General features: G+C 36.0%; 1 protein-coding gene across 7 annotated transcripts in view; it reads right to left on the bottom strand.

Moving 5' to 3' along the window:
- Positions 1-1,804: 1,804 nt before the first annotated feature.
- Positions 1,805-13,171, bottom strand: part of METTL25 (methyltransferase like 25) — a 117,768-nt gene continuing 106,401 nt past the window's right edge. For 5 of the 7 annotated variants that reach the window (XM_009425788.5, XM_016922599.4, XM_063784788.1 and 2 more), the window contains 3 exons: positions 4,256-4,330; positions 3,622-3,693; positions 1,805-2,042 (listed from right to left, as the gene is read on the bottom strand). In XM_009425788.5, coding sequence (XP_009424063.4) covers positions 1,950-2,042; positions 3,622-3,693; positions 4,256-4,330 — 240 coding nt within the window. In that variant the 3' untranslated portion in view covers positions 1,805-1,949. 7 annotated transcript variants of the gene reach the window in all.

The raw sequence follows: 13,171 nt of genomic DNA, 5'->3' as shown, positions 1-13,171 counted from the left end.
AAGGCTACATTTAGAAGAATGCAATGGACAAATTGAAACTGAGGGCGATTCTTAGGCGGTCAGTATGAATATGACAAATGAACTCACAGTCTGGTTCTTTTCTTTCTTCCTGTTTTCCATCATTGCCATTGGCTGCTAGAACCATTTAGATGAAGGTTAATGGGAAAACTTTATATTGAATAAATAAAACAACTGAAGCTGCTGATCAATCTTAGTATCACTAAATATGGAACAGCCAAACAAGATGTGTCTCCTGATGTGATGCAATAGAAAGTACGTAACACTAATGATGAAGTATTTTTGCCAAAAGACAAAAATAAACAAACACATAATAATAACTTAACTCTCATAAATTTCTAGATCTAACAGCTTTTAGGAAATACTTGGGATGGGTGTATTAAATGGCTCTCTGAGGGTATAATCAGGTAAATCTAGAAATTTATCCTACAGAATCTATCTGTATTTTATAGGATAAATTACCTGGTTTCTTAAATAAATAAAAATGATATGAAATTTTAAAGCTGGAGGGGAAACCATCATATATTTAAAACAACCTAAGAGACACATCAAGCAAATGCAAATGTGTTAAATTTGTTTAGATTCTGAATTGAAGAAACTGATATAAAGAATTTTTCAGCCAATTGCAGATATATGAATGGGGACAATTATAGATGTTATTTTGAAAAAACAAAACAAAACCCCATAACTGTTAGAAATAATGAACTCCTGGAATTTGCTTTAAAATTCTCCAGCTAGGGTATGTGTGGGTGGGGTGTGCATGATCATGTTTATGTGTGTATAGACGAAACAAAATTGGTAAAATGTTGATAATCACTTTGTGATGAGTACATGGGGATTCCTTATACTCTACTCTCCACTTCTAGATGTTTGAAATTTTGCAGAAAAAAAAAGCTTAAAAATGGCTTATTTTCTAAGCATTGTACTATCTCTACAAAGAACCTGATTATCCAGGTTCTTTGTACTCTCTGTACAAAGAACCTGATCACCTGAGGCTGTAAACTCAATATTTATATTACAATACAAATAAATATAATTATTCTTCTTAATCGTGGATAGATGCCAACATTTAAAAAAGCAGTTCCTTTTTTTGCTTTGGAAAATTTTATAAAATCTCTCTAGTTGAGGATCAAGGAAGCTTTATCCCAGTTCTTCATCTCTTTGGTATGCATTAGAATCCTCAAGTTTTCTGCTAATGAAAGGAACTTGTTTCACAATGGGCAGAGTGTTGGCCTCATTCCATTGACTCTTGGTTTACTCAGATTGGCTTTTTACAGAGCATAAAGTAATTACATTAAGTGCCAACCCATCACTTTATTTTAGTAAGATAAATTGCCTCAAGAATCCCTAAAGAGAATATCTTACTTATAAGATACAACTTTCTTTAAGGGAATATCCCATGTACTTAGATTAAAACCCAGTGTAAAATGTGCTTTAAATGAGGCACTTTTAAATTTCTGACCTGGTTCCTGGGTATTTCTTCCCTTTAAGTGCAGATTTTTTCCCTCCTGGTAAAAACAGAAAAACCCTTCTAAAATGTGGAAGAAATTGCAAATGATCTTCCGCACCAGCTACCTTTACCTCTTATCTATGTTTAATTCAATACATCAAAATGTGATTTGTAGCAAATGTAAGAGGTCTTAAATATTGAACAGGAATTAAGACGTAGATTACAATGTTCTACTGATGTACTAACTCAGGAATGTAGGTCAACTGTTTTATATTATTATGACAGGTTCTTCTTTTATTAATGTATGCTTTGACAATGGAAAAATGGATTATAACCTTCTGTTGTTAGCCATTATTTTATTATTTAAAATATATAACAGTCATTTAAAAATTTTTGTATAACAGGACATATATGTTTAGAAAAGCAATCTCAGCAACAGGTCTCATAGAGAAATACATCTAATAATTTGCTTCATTGGAAATCACTGCTGCTTCTTCAGAGCAATAACAGCGTAACATCTGGGAGATTTCACGGGATCAAACAACTTCACAAGAGCAGACCATGCAATATCTTCCTGCAAATTAATAAGTGATTTAGATATACAACCATTTGTTGAAGAAAAAAATTAGACACGAGTTGGATTATATATTGTAATATAAAAAATACATAAAAATAAAGCTGTTTCACAGAAAATTCTTATGCTTTGTTAAACAAAATTAACATTCACAATTACACCTTCAAAAAAATTTATGCTGAGGAAACAAGGATGTACATAGAGAGTGAATTACAAGTTTATTCTTTGCTATGGTTGTGAAAAACTGGAAGTGGCCAATCACAAATGAGTATTAGTTAAATAAATTATTTTATGATGAAATGTTCACTTTCTATAGTACATTTAATATGGTGGGAAATTCTGAATAAAATAAAACAAATTAGATGTAAAACTGCATTTATAATTTTATTCTAGTATTAAAGTACAAATAATATGCACTATATATATATGTTATAACCATATATATTTGAGAGATTCCTTAAATATACTAAAAATCTAATAGTTGAAGCTATTAAATAAAAGGTAGGATTATGACTACTCTTAATTTTCTTTATTATATATCCTGTATTTTAAATTTTCTAACATAAATGTGCATTACTTTATAAGATATTAATTGAAATATTAAAAATAACATTTCTATAATTTCTATCATTTCATTACAACCTATTAATCTTTGTGCACATTGTTTTGCTTACCTCTTGTACATAGGTCAATGGAGATTGTTTTGAAAAGGGATGTGAGAATCTAGTAAAATAGGTACTGATTTTATCACCCACTAACTTAGGAACCAAAGCTTTCCAGTGACTTGAAGTTAGCTGGCAGCTTAGGAAAGTACATCATTATTTACATATTTAAAAATTGCCTTTCTCCATAAAAATACAAATTAGAACAAAGCAAACATTTTTAAATATCCATTTGTTTCAATTAGCATTTGTTCCAATTAGGAAAATAAGAAAGTAAAGCTCCCCATATGACAAAATAAAACTGTTAAAGAGTTTATAGCGGAAACATTTGGTGAGTCCATGAATGGGTTTAATTTAAACAGTTCACCAAACTTTATTTTGACCATAGCTCATAATAGAATCTGCAGAAAATATTTTCCTTAAAGACAACCCAAAAGACAGTATTTTTGTCATTTAACATAGATAAGTAAGATTGTGAAAAAAACAGAAGGAATCTTCCTTGATCAGAAAGAAGTTTCTATTCTGCAGAATCCATATGGTCAACACTCCAAAAGTGAATTAAAAGACAAATTCTTACAAAATGAAATGCTTACACAATATCTTTTATGTCTAGCCTTTATAAATTTCAGCTATACAATATTTCATATATAGCAGTTTATGTTCACTGCCTATGTATAGTAATTACCATACAATTAAAAGAATGTAAACTTTATTATAGCAGCTTTGCTGAAAACATCTGTTGTACATATGTTTATATGTTTAAAAAGGGATGGAATGAACATTTAAACTATGAAAATATAATGAGAAAAATTTTCTTACTAGTTTTATGTGAAAGACTCTTATCCTAGATATAAGTGGCTCTATATTACTGTATTTAATAAGATATTTGTTGTGTATTTTAAAATAACATAATTTACCTGCTCTTTCAGGTAACAAAGTCGATCCAGAAGAATCAAAGTCTCTATGCAGGGAGCCAGAACAACTTTCAACTAAAATAAAAAAATTAGATAGGTAGGTTGGTGGTACTTAAAAAAAAAAGACTAGCTTATTTCCTTAAACTTATGTTTAAATAAATGTATCTACAGAAGTTTATATAGGCTGAATCTCCAAAATCCATGTACATCTTCAGAAAATGAATATTTCAGAGATCAAAAGGTTTTCTTTAATAATAGGAAAAGAATGTCCTTTAAGTGACTGTGAGGTAGACTCCAACAAGCAATCATATGTGATAGAAAGCTTTTAAAGGGGTACTAAGAATGAAATTCATTAAAAGGAATGCTTGTGAAATAACTGCATTGGGACCAATATGTGTTCAAAGGACTCTGAAACTTTTTGTGCATTTATAATACTTTTTTAAGAGAAATCTACCATGTGTTCTCTTTATTACATTACTGACACCTAATATAGTCCTGAAATAGGAAATGATCCAAAACAGTTTTTCTACAGTAAGAGAAAAACAACATAGATTGCTTAGCCCATAATAAAATTTAATAGGACCCTATTCAAGTCTAGCAACATATCCAATTTAATATGCTTAACTCTGAGATTTACCATATTAAAAGCTTCCAGCTCATTCATTCGAGGCTTATACTTCTCGTAGTAGTTCATTATAATTTTTTCTGGCAGCTTCAAGATAAAAAACAACAATAAATTTAACGATAGTTTAAAAATATTTTTCCTTGTCAAACATATCCTAAAGTAAAATAAACATGACATCAATTTAATACAACCTTAGGTGTCTGAAGAACTCGCTCTAAGGATATTCATGAAGCAAGTCAAGATAACTCTAAATTACTTAAAATTTTTACACTGATATAGGTTATGCAGCACATCATAAATAAAACCACCAGTAACATCCCATTAATATTGTTTAATTTCAACAACTAATAAGGAAATATTTACTTTCATTTGTTATTATGCTTTGGGCACACAGGAGGAGCTCAAACATTTTTTGACTAAAATTAAACTTTACAACACTGTATCTAAAACAAGACATCTTTGAGCAAAATTCAAAGGCAAGAGGAACACAATGGCATATGTTCATACTTAAGGTAGTTTCTTCTAACATGCACTTCACAAATCCATCAGAGAGAATTACTTTTATTTCTTTTTCTTTTTTTTCTAAAACAAATACCTATAGTATGTTGAACTCTTGTATTTAGCAGGCCACTCTCTAGTTCAATTGTGCTTTTGCTCCTGCTAGATGAGCTTTGTTACTGAGTCAATTGTATTTATTTCTAAACTTGCTATGCCAGTTACATTATTGTCATAATATACAGGTTGAGTATCCCTAATCCAAAATCTGAAATGCTCCAAAATCTGAAACTTTTTGAGTGCCAACATGACATTCAAAGGAAATGCTCATTGGAGAATTTCAGATTTTGGATTTTTCAGATTAGGGATGCTCAAATGGTAAGTATATAAGGTAAATATTTCAAAAAAAATCTGAAATCTGAAACACTTCTGTCCCAAGCATTTCAGATAAGGAATACTCAACCTATCATATAAATAAGTATTACATAACAAATGAAATATGAAAGCAACAGGAAAAATTGATTCTATAATTTTTGCAAAAAAGCAGCCCTCCCCTGGACAGAAAAGCCTGATAAAGCAGAGTCACCAAAAGAAATTGCTGTCAATTAAATGTGGTCAGAACAAATGAAAGGCTGGATAAAATGAGTAAAAATTTGAAAAGACTTGTACTCAGATTTATCTGCAAATGTTTAAATAAATTTATTATTTTTTCAAAGTCCTTTTTTTTTTCACAATAGCACTAAATTTCTTCTGAATTTAAAAAACTATAAAGGGTAGTGGAAAGTAAGGCTCTGTCTCATTCAATTTCTTGTGAAGCCTTCCAGAAAAACTCTCCCACTTTGTACAGAACCCATGCAGATTACACACTCCCCATCCTTTTTAAAAGTTTGCCATTTTTTGAATCAAATGAGTCCCTGCTGGAGCAAACTTTTGTAGAAGAATATATTGGACTAAATCCAGGCCTGAACTTCAAGGCAGCAGAAACTCTCAACTCACAAAATTGCGTGTGTTGAATTACAGCCTTTAGTTCTCTCCTTTACCATCTGAAGATCAGCAGTTGTAAGATAACTCAGAACTCATAATCTTTCCTATCTTGCTCCCTGAAAACGTATTTCTTCAATATGATTTCTTGGGTGCTCCATTTTCTTTTTTTCTGTTGTGCCAAATTGGGAAGCACCATGCTGGTCACCAGTTGTATTTGTTTCAAACTAGAGACTGTTGATTTTGTTCCTCAGGATATGACACTTTAGAGAACTATGTTCTGTTGATTTTGTCTGAGATCTGTAACCGTGGGCATTTCCTCTTGGCATCTTTCTGCATCCCTCTTTTACCTTCATTATACTTTGTAATATACATAGTTTAAGATTTCAAATTCCTTCTGATATTGTCAAAGAGAGTTTTGTTTCTCTTTCTCATTCTGTTTGTTGCTTTTGAGTATATTCTGGAAAGAAAAGGTGAGAACACCTTTTTACTGTAAAATTAAAAAAAAAGTTTGTTGTTTTAAGAGATCCAAAACTGGATATCATAGACTATGCATTGTAAGTATGTTTGATGCAAAAAAGCCAAGGGAGAACTCCAAACAGTGAAACCATATGCAAACCTGTGTGTAAAAAAAACCAAACCAAATCAAACTAAAAATGTCCTTGTTCTTACAAGCGCATAAGAAGTATACAGCTGGCCTTCTCTAACTGCAGGTTCTGTACCCACAGACTTAATCATCTGCAGATCAGAAACACCTGGAAAAAAAAAATAACAACGCAAAGTGACATTAGCAAGATGACTGACTACAGATGCCTGATGCCAGTTCCCCCATACAAGAAAGAGACAAGGCAATGAATATACAGATGAGATTTGATTGGAGTGTTGAACAGAGAGCACTGGAGTGCAGCAGGGAAGTGCAGATGCACCTGTGGTGATTAGAAGTCCAGGTGGGCAGCTTGGAGACACCTAGCCTCTGTAACTCCATCTTCTCTGATTGGATGAGATCTGCCCCAAAGCAGCAGAAACTTCCTGTTACAGGGAAAAAGTAAGCAGAAGAACGCTACCAGCCCCCATTGCTACCACAAACACTTACCATCCTTTCTACAAGAGAATGTCATAGTCCTCATAAATGGTGAGCCCAGTTTGGAGAGCTTCCAGGAACCCTCACAGCTGCATTGTCCCAGATTAGGAGAACAATGCGCGCACTCCCCACTCCCACCTAGCCTTGTATGCCAAGCTTCTACAGCACAGAGCCATCTTAAGACCAGAGTAACATCAGGAGTGCACCCTGCTCTGAAAGTCAGTAACACTACCTCTACACCACTGGGGTTCTATCTTCATTCCACCAAGCCCATATGGGTGGCTGACTGCCACAACCTAAGCTGCATGGGGCCTGGGTCCAGGATTGGCTGTCACTCTGGTCCTACACAGCAGAGAAACCAACACACTTCCAGACACAAAAGCAGTCTGGCAGTCCTGTCTAGTGTAAACCTACCCTTGAACTGGCAAAATTGCTGCGTGCCCTCTCCTGAGGGCGAGAGGCCATGAAGCCTCCAAACAACTGACATGCTCTGAGGCCAGGTGAAGTATACACCCACAACCAACGATGTACAAACAGCCCTGTGGTGCTGCACCCGCTGAGCTACCCAAAGGCCCAATGCACTCAATCAGGGTTTGAGAAAAACAGCCCTACAGGCTGCCCCTGGAGGGCGATCACCCAGGCTGACTGAGCAGCTGTGGGCCTATGACACAGGCCTGAGAAATAGCTCTGGGGACCATCCCCAGTATACAAGCCTCCAAGCCAGCCAAGTAGCTGTGTGCCTACATCCCAGGCTTGAGAAGCAGCCCTCCCCTGGAGAGGCCTGGCCGACATGCCCTAGGTCAGCTGAAGAGCCTTGCGCTCCTGTTCCAAGCCTTGAGAAACATCCCTGTGGGCAGCTCTTGGCAGCCACACCCCAGGCTGGCTAAGCAACTGTGTATATGTACTCCCAGCCAGAGTAACTCCCCATAACCCCAATGCCAGCTCCAAGCTGGCTGACCCATGATATGCAGGCATGCACCCTCAACCTGAGAAACAGCACAGTGAGGCCACCCCTAGCAAAGCTGCCCCACCACTATCCACAACTCTCTCAGCCTAGGCCACTGAGACACTCACAAATGCCACTAGCATGGACTGCATCTGAAGAATCTATGTGGACACTACACTACTGCATCCACCTAGGACCACAGCAAATGTACCCCACCCAACTAATATCCCAAAACTCATTCATATGAGTAAGCCTTTACTTACGAAACCTACTCCATAAAATTGGATGATGTGACTTTTCCACTGAGTGCATAGAAACCAATGTAGGGACACATCAAACATGAAAAAGCAAGGAAACATGATACCTCCGAAGGAACACAGTAATCCTCTAGTAGTGGAACCAAACTATAAGGAAAGACACAAAATGCCAGAGAAAATAATTCAAAAATAATAATCTTAAGAAAACTCAGTACAAATAGATAAGTCAATGAAATCCAGAATGAGAAATTAAAGAGATAGATACAAAAAAGAACCAAATTGAAATCCTACAGCTGAAGAATTCAAGGAATGAAATAAAAAATACAATTGAGAGCTTCAATAACAGAATAGACCAAGCAGAATAATTTTTTTTCGAGACGGAGTCTCACTCTATTGCCCAGGCTGGAGTGCAGTGGCAGGATCTCGGCTCACTGCAAACTCCGCCTCCCAGGTTCAAGCCATTCTCCTTCCTCAGCCTCCCAAGTAGCTGGGACTACAGGCACCCGCCACCACGCCTGGCTAATTTTTTGTATTTTTAGTAGAGATGGGGTTTCACCGTGTTAGCCAGGATGGGCTCGATCTCCTGACCTCGTGATCTGCCTGCCTTGGCCTCCCAAAGTGCTGGGATTACAGGCATGAGCCACTGCGCCAGGCCCAAGAATTTTTTTTCAAAACGAAAAAACCAAAAAAATGTTATTGATGAGTGCACATACAAATGAACCTAGACAACCACTAAGAGTTTCTCACACTTTTATGTACTCACAAAATTATTTCATCTTTATAGACATAAGTGAACAATTGGCTCTGCTACTTCTTAAAGATGTGAAAAACTTCTTAAGTTTAAATATACAGTCTTAATTACATCAATGTCCCAATGTCCCAAGACAGATTGTAGGTAATGGAATCTCAACTGCGTCTCAAAGAATCAAAAACAAAAAACAAAACTCAATGCAATCTATAAGATTAATATATTTATAGAAAAAATTCATATTAAGTAAATTCTATCCCTTTCTCCCTCTTATCTATTCTCTCTCTCAGTTATTGACAATTTTTTACAGTGTAAGAGGGCAGGAAAATTTCTCATCAACTTTTTCAAAAATAAACTATTAAAAAGATACCCAAGAGACTTATGAATATAACACCATTGAAATTATTTACTGAGAACTAATGCTAGATCTGCTATTATTATGAAATCTACTGAGAAAACACTTTGCATTTCTATAGTATTTTTAAATAAGTTCTCCAAACTGCTTCAGAATCTATAATGGTTTTCACAAGTAACATTTTATTGGAGTTACCATCATATGACATAGTTGGTATGGAAATGATTATATCTAATAGATGAAAAAGATTTAGACATAAAGAACAATGTGCCCTAATATTACTGCTAAGAGTTAGGATTAGAACTCTCACCCTATTCTTAATCCTGTTTAGTACCCTAAGTCTCTATATATTCTGTTTCACAGAATGCTACTAGTCACTGTGCTCATGTGTTCAAACAAATTTGGGCAATGCTGTGTTAAACAAAGCCAACCATATTCCCAGAGGCTTTACCATGCATAATAAATATCCAGGAAAGGTATAGAGAATAGGGCAGGTGCCATAAACTGAAAGCCCTGTAGGCACCAGGCAGGTAACAAAAATGAGGAGGCAGGGCTAGAGAATGTGGCCCCATCTAGTGGGGCCCTGACCACACAGGAATGCAGTCTAATCTAGCCAAGTCTTTTCAGAGAAGCTACAAATCTGAGCTTTAATTTCAAATTCCCAGGTTTATGCATGTTGCATCAATTTAAGAAAACACTGTAGTATGAAAAAAATATTTAGGCCAGATCAGGCTGGTCTCATTTAGGAAATGTGAAATACCATGAGTCACAATTTTATTTTCCCATAGGACCTTCATTCAAAGGATCTATTAGTTTCTTAGACCTCTGCAGAACAGTGTTGAAAATGTTCACTTTGAAAGCAAGCATCTTGTCCTCCTAGACCATTATGATGGGAGCACCTCTAAACCCCAAGCATGAATTATTCAGGGTTTACTCAAATTGAAATAGAAATTAATGCCCAGCTTTAACTGTTCATGTAGAAATGTTTCTCTTCTGACAAACCTAGCCCTCGCAAATCTATATTTCTCAACAATTATACTGGTAACTGAAGGTATCTTTACAATAAGCCTCACAATTGAATTGTGAAAAATAACACCATAATTCATTAGATATGAAAAAGACCCTTCAACTTTCTGAAACAATTTTAAATATATAAGTGGTTTGAAGGCATTTACAAGTTTAGAATTTGGGTTGAAACTAGTGACAGTTTCAAACACTATAATACTTGCAATGTAACTTTTCTAAGGCAGAAAGCCTTTTTTTTTCCTATTCTTTCCTCTTTTCCCTTTCATTTCTGCCCTGTCTTCTTCATTTCTGCCCTGTAAAAATTAGTTGAGAGAGCCTGCTGGTTGTTTACTGTAGTGCCTAGTATTGTGGCACAAACATAGTAGAAACAGCATAAAAGTGTTTAATCACATGGCAAATGATTTTCTCCACCTAGTTTCTACTTGGTCCATACTCACTTCTTTTGACTGGTAAAATAGCTACCCTGATCCAGGGATCAAGTACTGAATGCATCATATTTCCAGAGCCATGAGAAAGCAAATACACCTGTTACAGTCAAATGAGACTAACTCCTATTTTATTTCCATGGATGAAATAAAAACCTGGGTTCATTGGGAACCCTTGGAGGAACCTAAGAAATGTAACATTTGGAGTTATAATATAGAAATAAGAAATAATCATGAATTTCTTTCAAATAAAGTCTCAAATCAGATTTGATTTTTAAGTCCTATTTCTGTCTTCTCAGCATCTTTGGTGGCCAAGATAGAAGTCATTTCCTACATTGTCAGTGATTAGTCTCTTTGATGGACACAAGATTTGTGGAGTCTAAAGAGAACATACAATTCTAAAGTGTTCATGTTGGAGAGGGAACTCTGCAATGATCAGAAGGATTGAGTCAGTTTTAGCATAAAAAATGAGAACTATATTAACAATGAGGCTGACTACACAGAGTTTTGAGCTAGAGACTCACTCTACCCAATACCATTGACATCTTGAAATGTTAGATGAAAGTGACATAGAAAAATAATCCTGGAGTTTAAAGTATGTCTGACATGGTAGTATCTGGTCACTGTCTTCTACAGTGATGGGCATAAAACCTCAAAGTGCACCATTTTAATCCATGACATAAAGATTAACCTCAATAATATAGATATCATCTTCTGCTTGCACTTGTCTTTCACCTGCACTCTGCAAAGCTCCAATTAGAAGGTGATATGGTTTGGCTGTGTCCCCACCCAAATCTCATCTTGAATTGCAGTCCCCATAATCCCCACGTGTCCTGGGAGGGACCTGGTGGGAGGTAATTGAATCATGGGGGCAGTTTCCCCCATGCTATTTTCATGATAGTAAGTTCTCATGAGATCTGATGGTTTTATAAAGGGCTCACCTCTTTGCTCACCTCTCATTCTTCTCCTTCCTATTGGGGTGTGAAGAAGGATGTGTTTGTTTCCCCTTCTGCAATGGATCGTAATTTTCCTGAAGACTCCCCAGCCCTAAGGAACTGTGAGTCAATTAAACCTCTTTCCTTTATAAATTACCCAGTCTCGGGCAGTTCTTTATAGCAGTGTGAGAACAGACTAATACAGAAGGTCTCTCAACAGAACCACATGCAGTTGCAGCATCTTGCAGATGATGTAGAAATACTTTATGTTAATGTTGACACCCAAAAAAGTGAGAAACACCAGGCAGAAATACAGATTTCCATAGACATCCCCTTAGTGATGGTGGCGATCTGTGGATTTTGTGCTGGGGACATGAGTTTGATTGTTATGTCAAAGGCAATTTGAAGATTGTGTCATGGTGCCATTCCCATGTGTTGTGTAAGAGTACAATGGGGTTGGTGGGTTTTGTCCTCGTTTGTAATGTTGTAATGTTGTAATCTGGGTTTCTGTTGTTGTAATCTAGGTTTCTATTGGCTGAGTTGGAGAAGGTGAAGTAACTGCTGGTTCATGGCTCTGCAGGGGTGATGGCATTGGAGAAGCAGAGGTTAGAGACTCCAGATGACATGGGAATACTCGTGTTCCTGGCTGGTTTAATCTCCAATGACAGGGTGATTTTCATGTCACTGAACCACCCCCTGTGCACAACATAGCAACAATACAAGCCACTGTCAGTTTCGGTTGCATTTTCTATAGTTAAGAAGGCATTCCCTTTCAAAAGGTACGTAATTCCCGTTAACACATTTGCTTCTAAAAGGTGACATGGGATCTACTAATCCAGACAATTTCATCTGAGGATCCAAATATAGGGCACATCCTTCAGCCCCAGCACATAGATGACACCTCTCCATCACAGATGCAAGGTAGCATGACAGGCTAACCTATTGCTCTACTCACTTGTACCTAAAAAAACTACAGTATCTGCCACAAGTAGGATGAGGCTTAAGATGATCCCTTGAGGATGCATTATGGGGTGAGTTATTTAGGAGGCAGTTTTCCAGCTTCTTCTTTAGAGTGCCTCCTCATGCCTCCTTGTCCTTAGCTGACCCTTCCTCCAAAGGTCTTTGTAAATAAAGACAACTTTCTCCCAGAATTCCATTCTTTATCTCCTTGTTACATCTTTTTCATAAGAATACTTAGAAGTATATTTGAAAATCAAATTTTTCCAGTTGGCCAATCTTTTTGGTAGATTTGACCAACTTACAAATTTAAAGAGATTATAGGGAGATTATTAGTGGACTGGAACAGTACTTGTTTTTTGCTGGGTTATTTTTAAAAATTTAGCAAAGATCTTAATTTTAGTTGACACACTAGGTTAGAAAAATCATACAGACTTTGAGAATGCTGGTGTAGGAAAGGACTTCGAGAAGAAAAAATTTCTGAACCAGAAGACAGGTCTTCTGAAATAATACAGACAGACAAAAACAAATTTATAAAAACGAAAAAAAAAAAAAAAGCCTATAGGCTTTCTGGGACACCCTTAAGACCACCAAGCAAATATTTGCATTATGGGTATTCCAGAAGGAAAAGAGAAGGAAAAAGGTATAGAAAACATACTTAATTAAATAATAGTTGAAAACTTCCCAAGTCTTGGAAGAAAAATGAACATCCATGTCCAGGA

This window comes from Pan troglodytes, chromosome 10, assembly GCF_028858775.2.
Source record: "Pan troglodytes isolate AG18354 chromosome 10, NHGRI_mPanTro3-v2.0_pri, whole genome shotgun sequence".
Taxonomy (NCBI): Eukaryota; Metazoa; Chordata; class Mammalia; order Primates; family Hominidae; genus Pan; species Pan troglodytes.
This window is presented reverse-complemented; position numbering and strand designations above follow the sequence as displayed.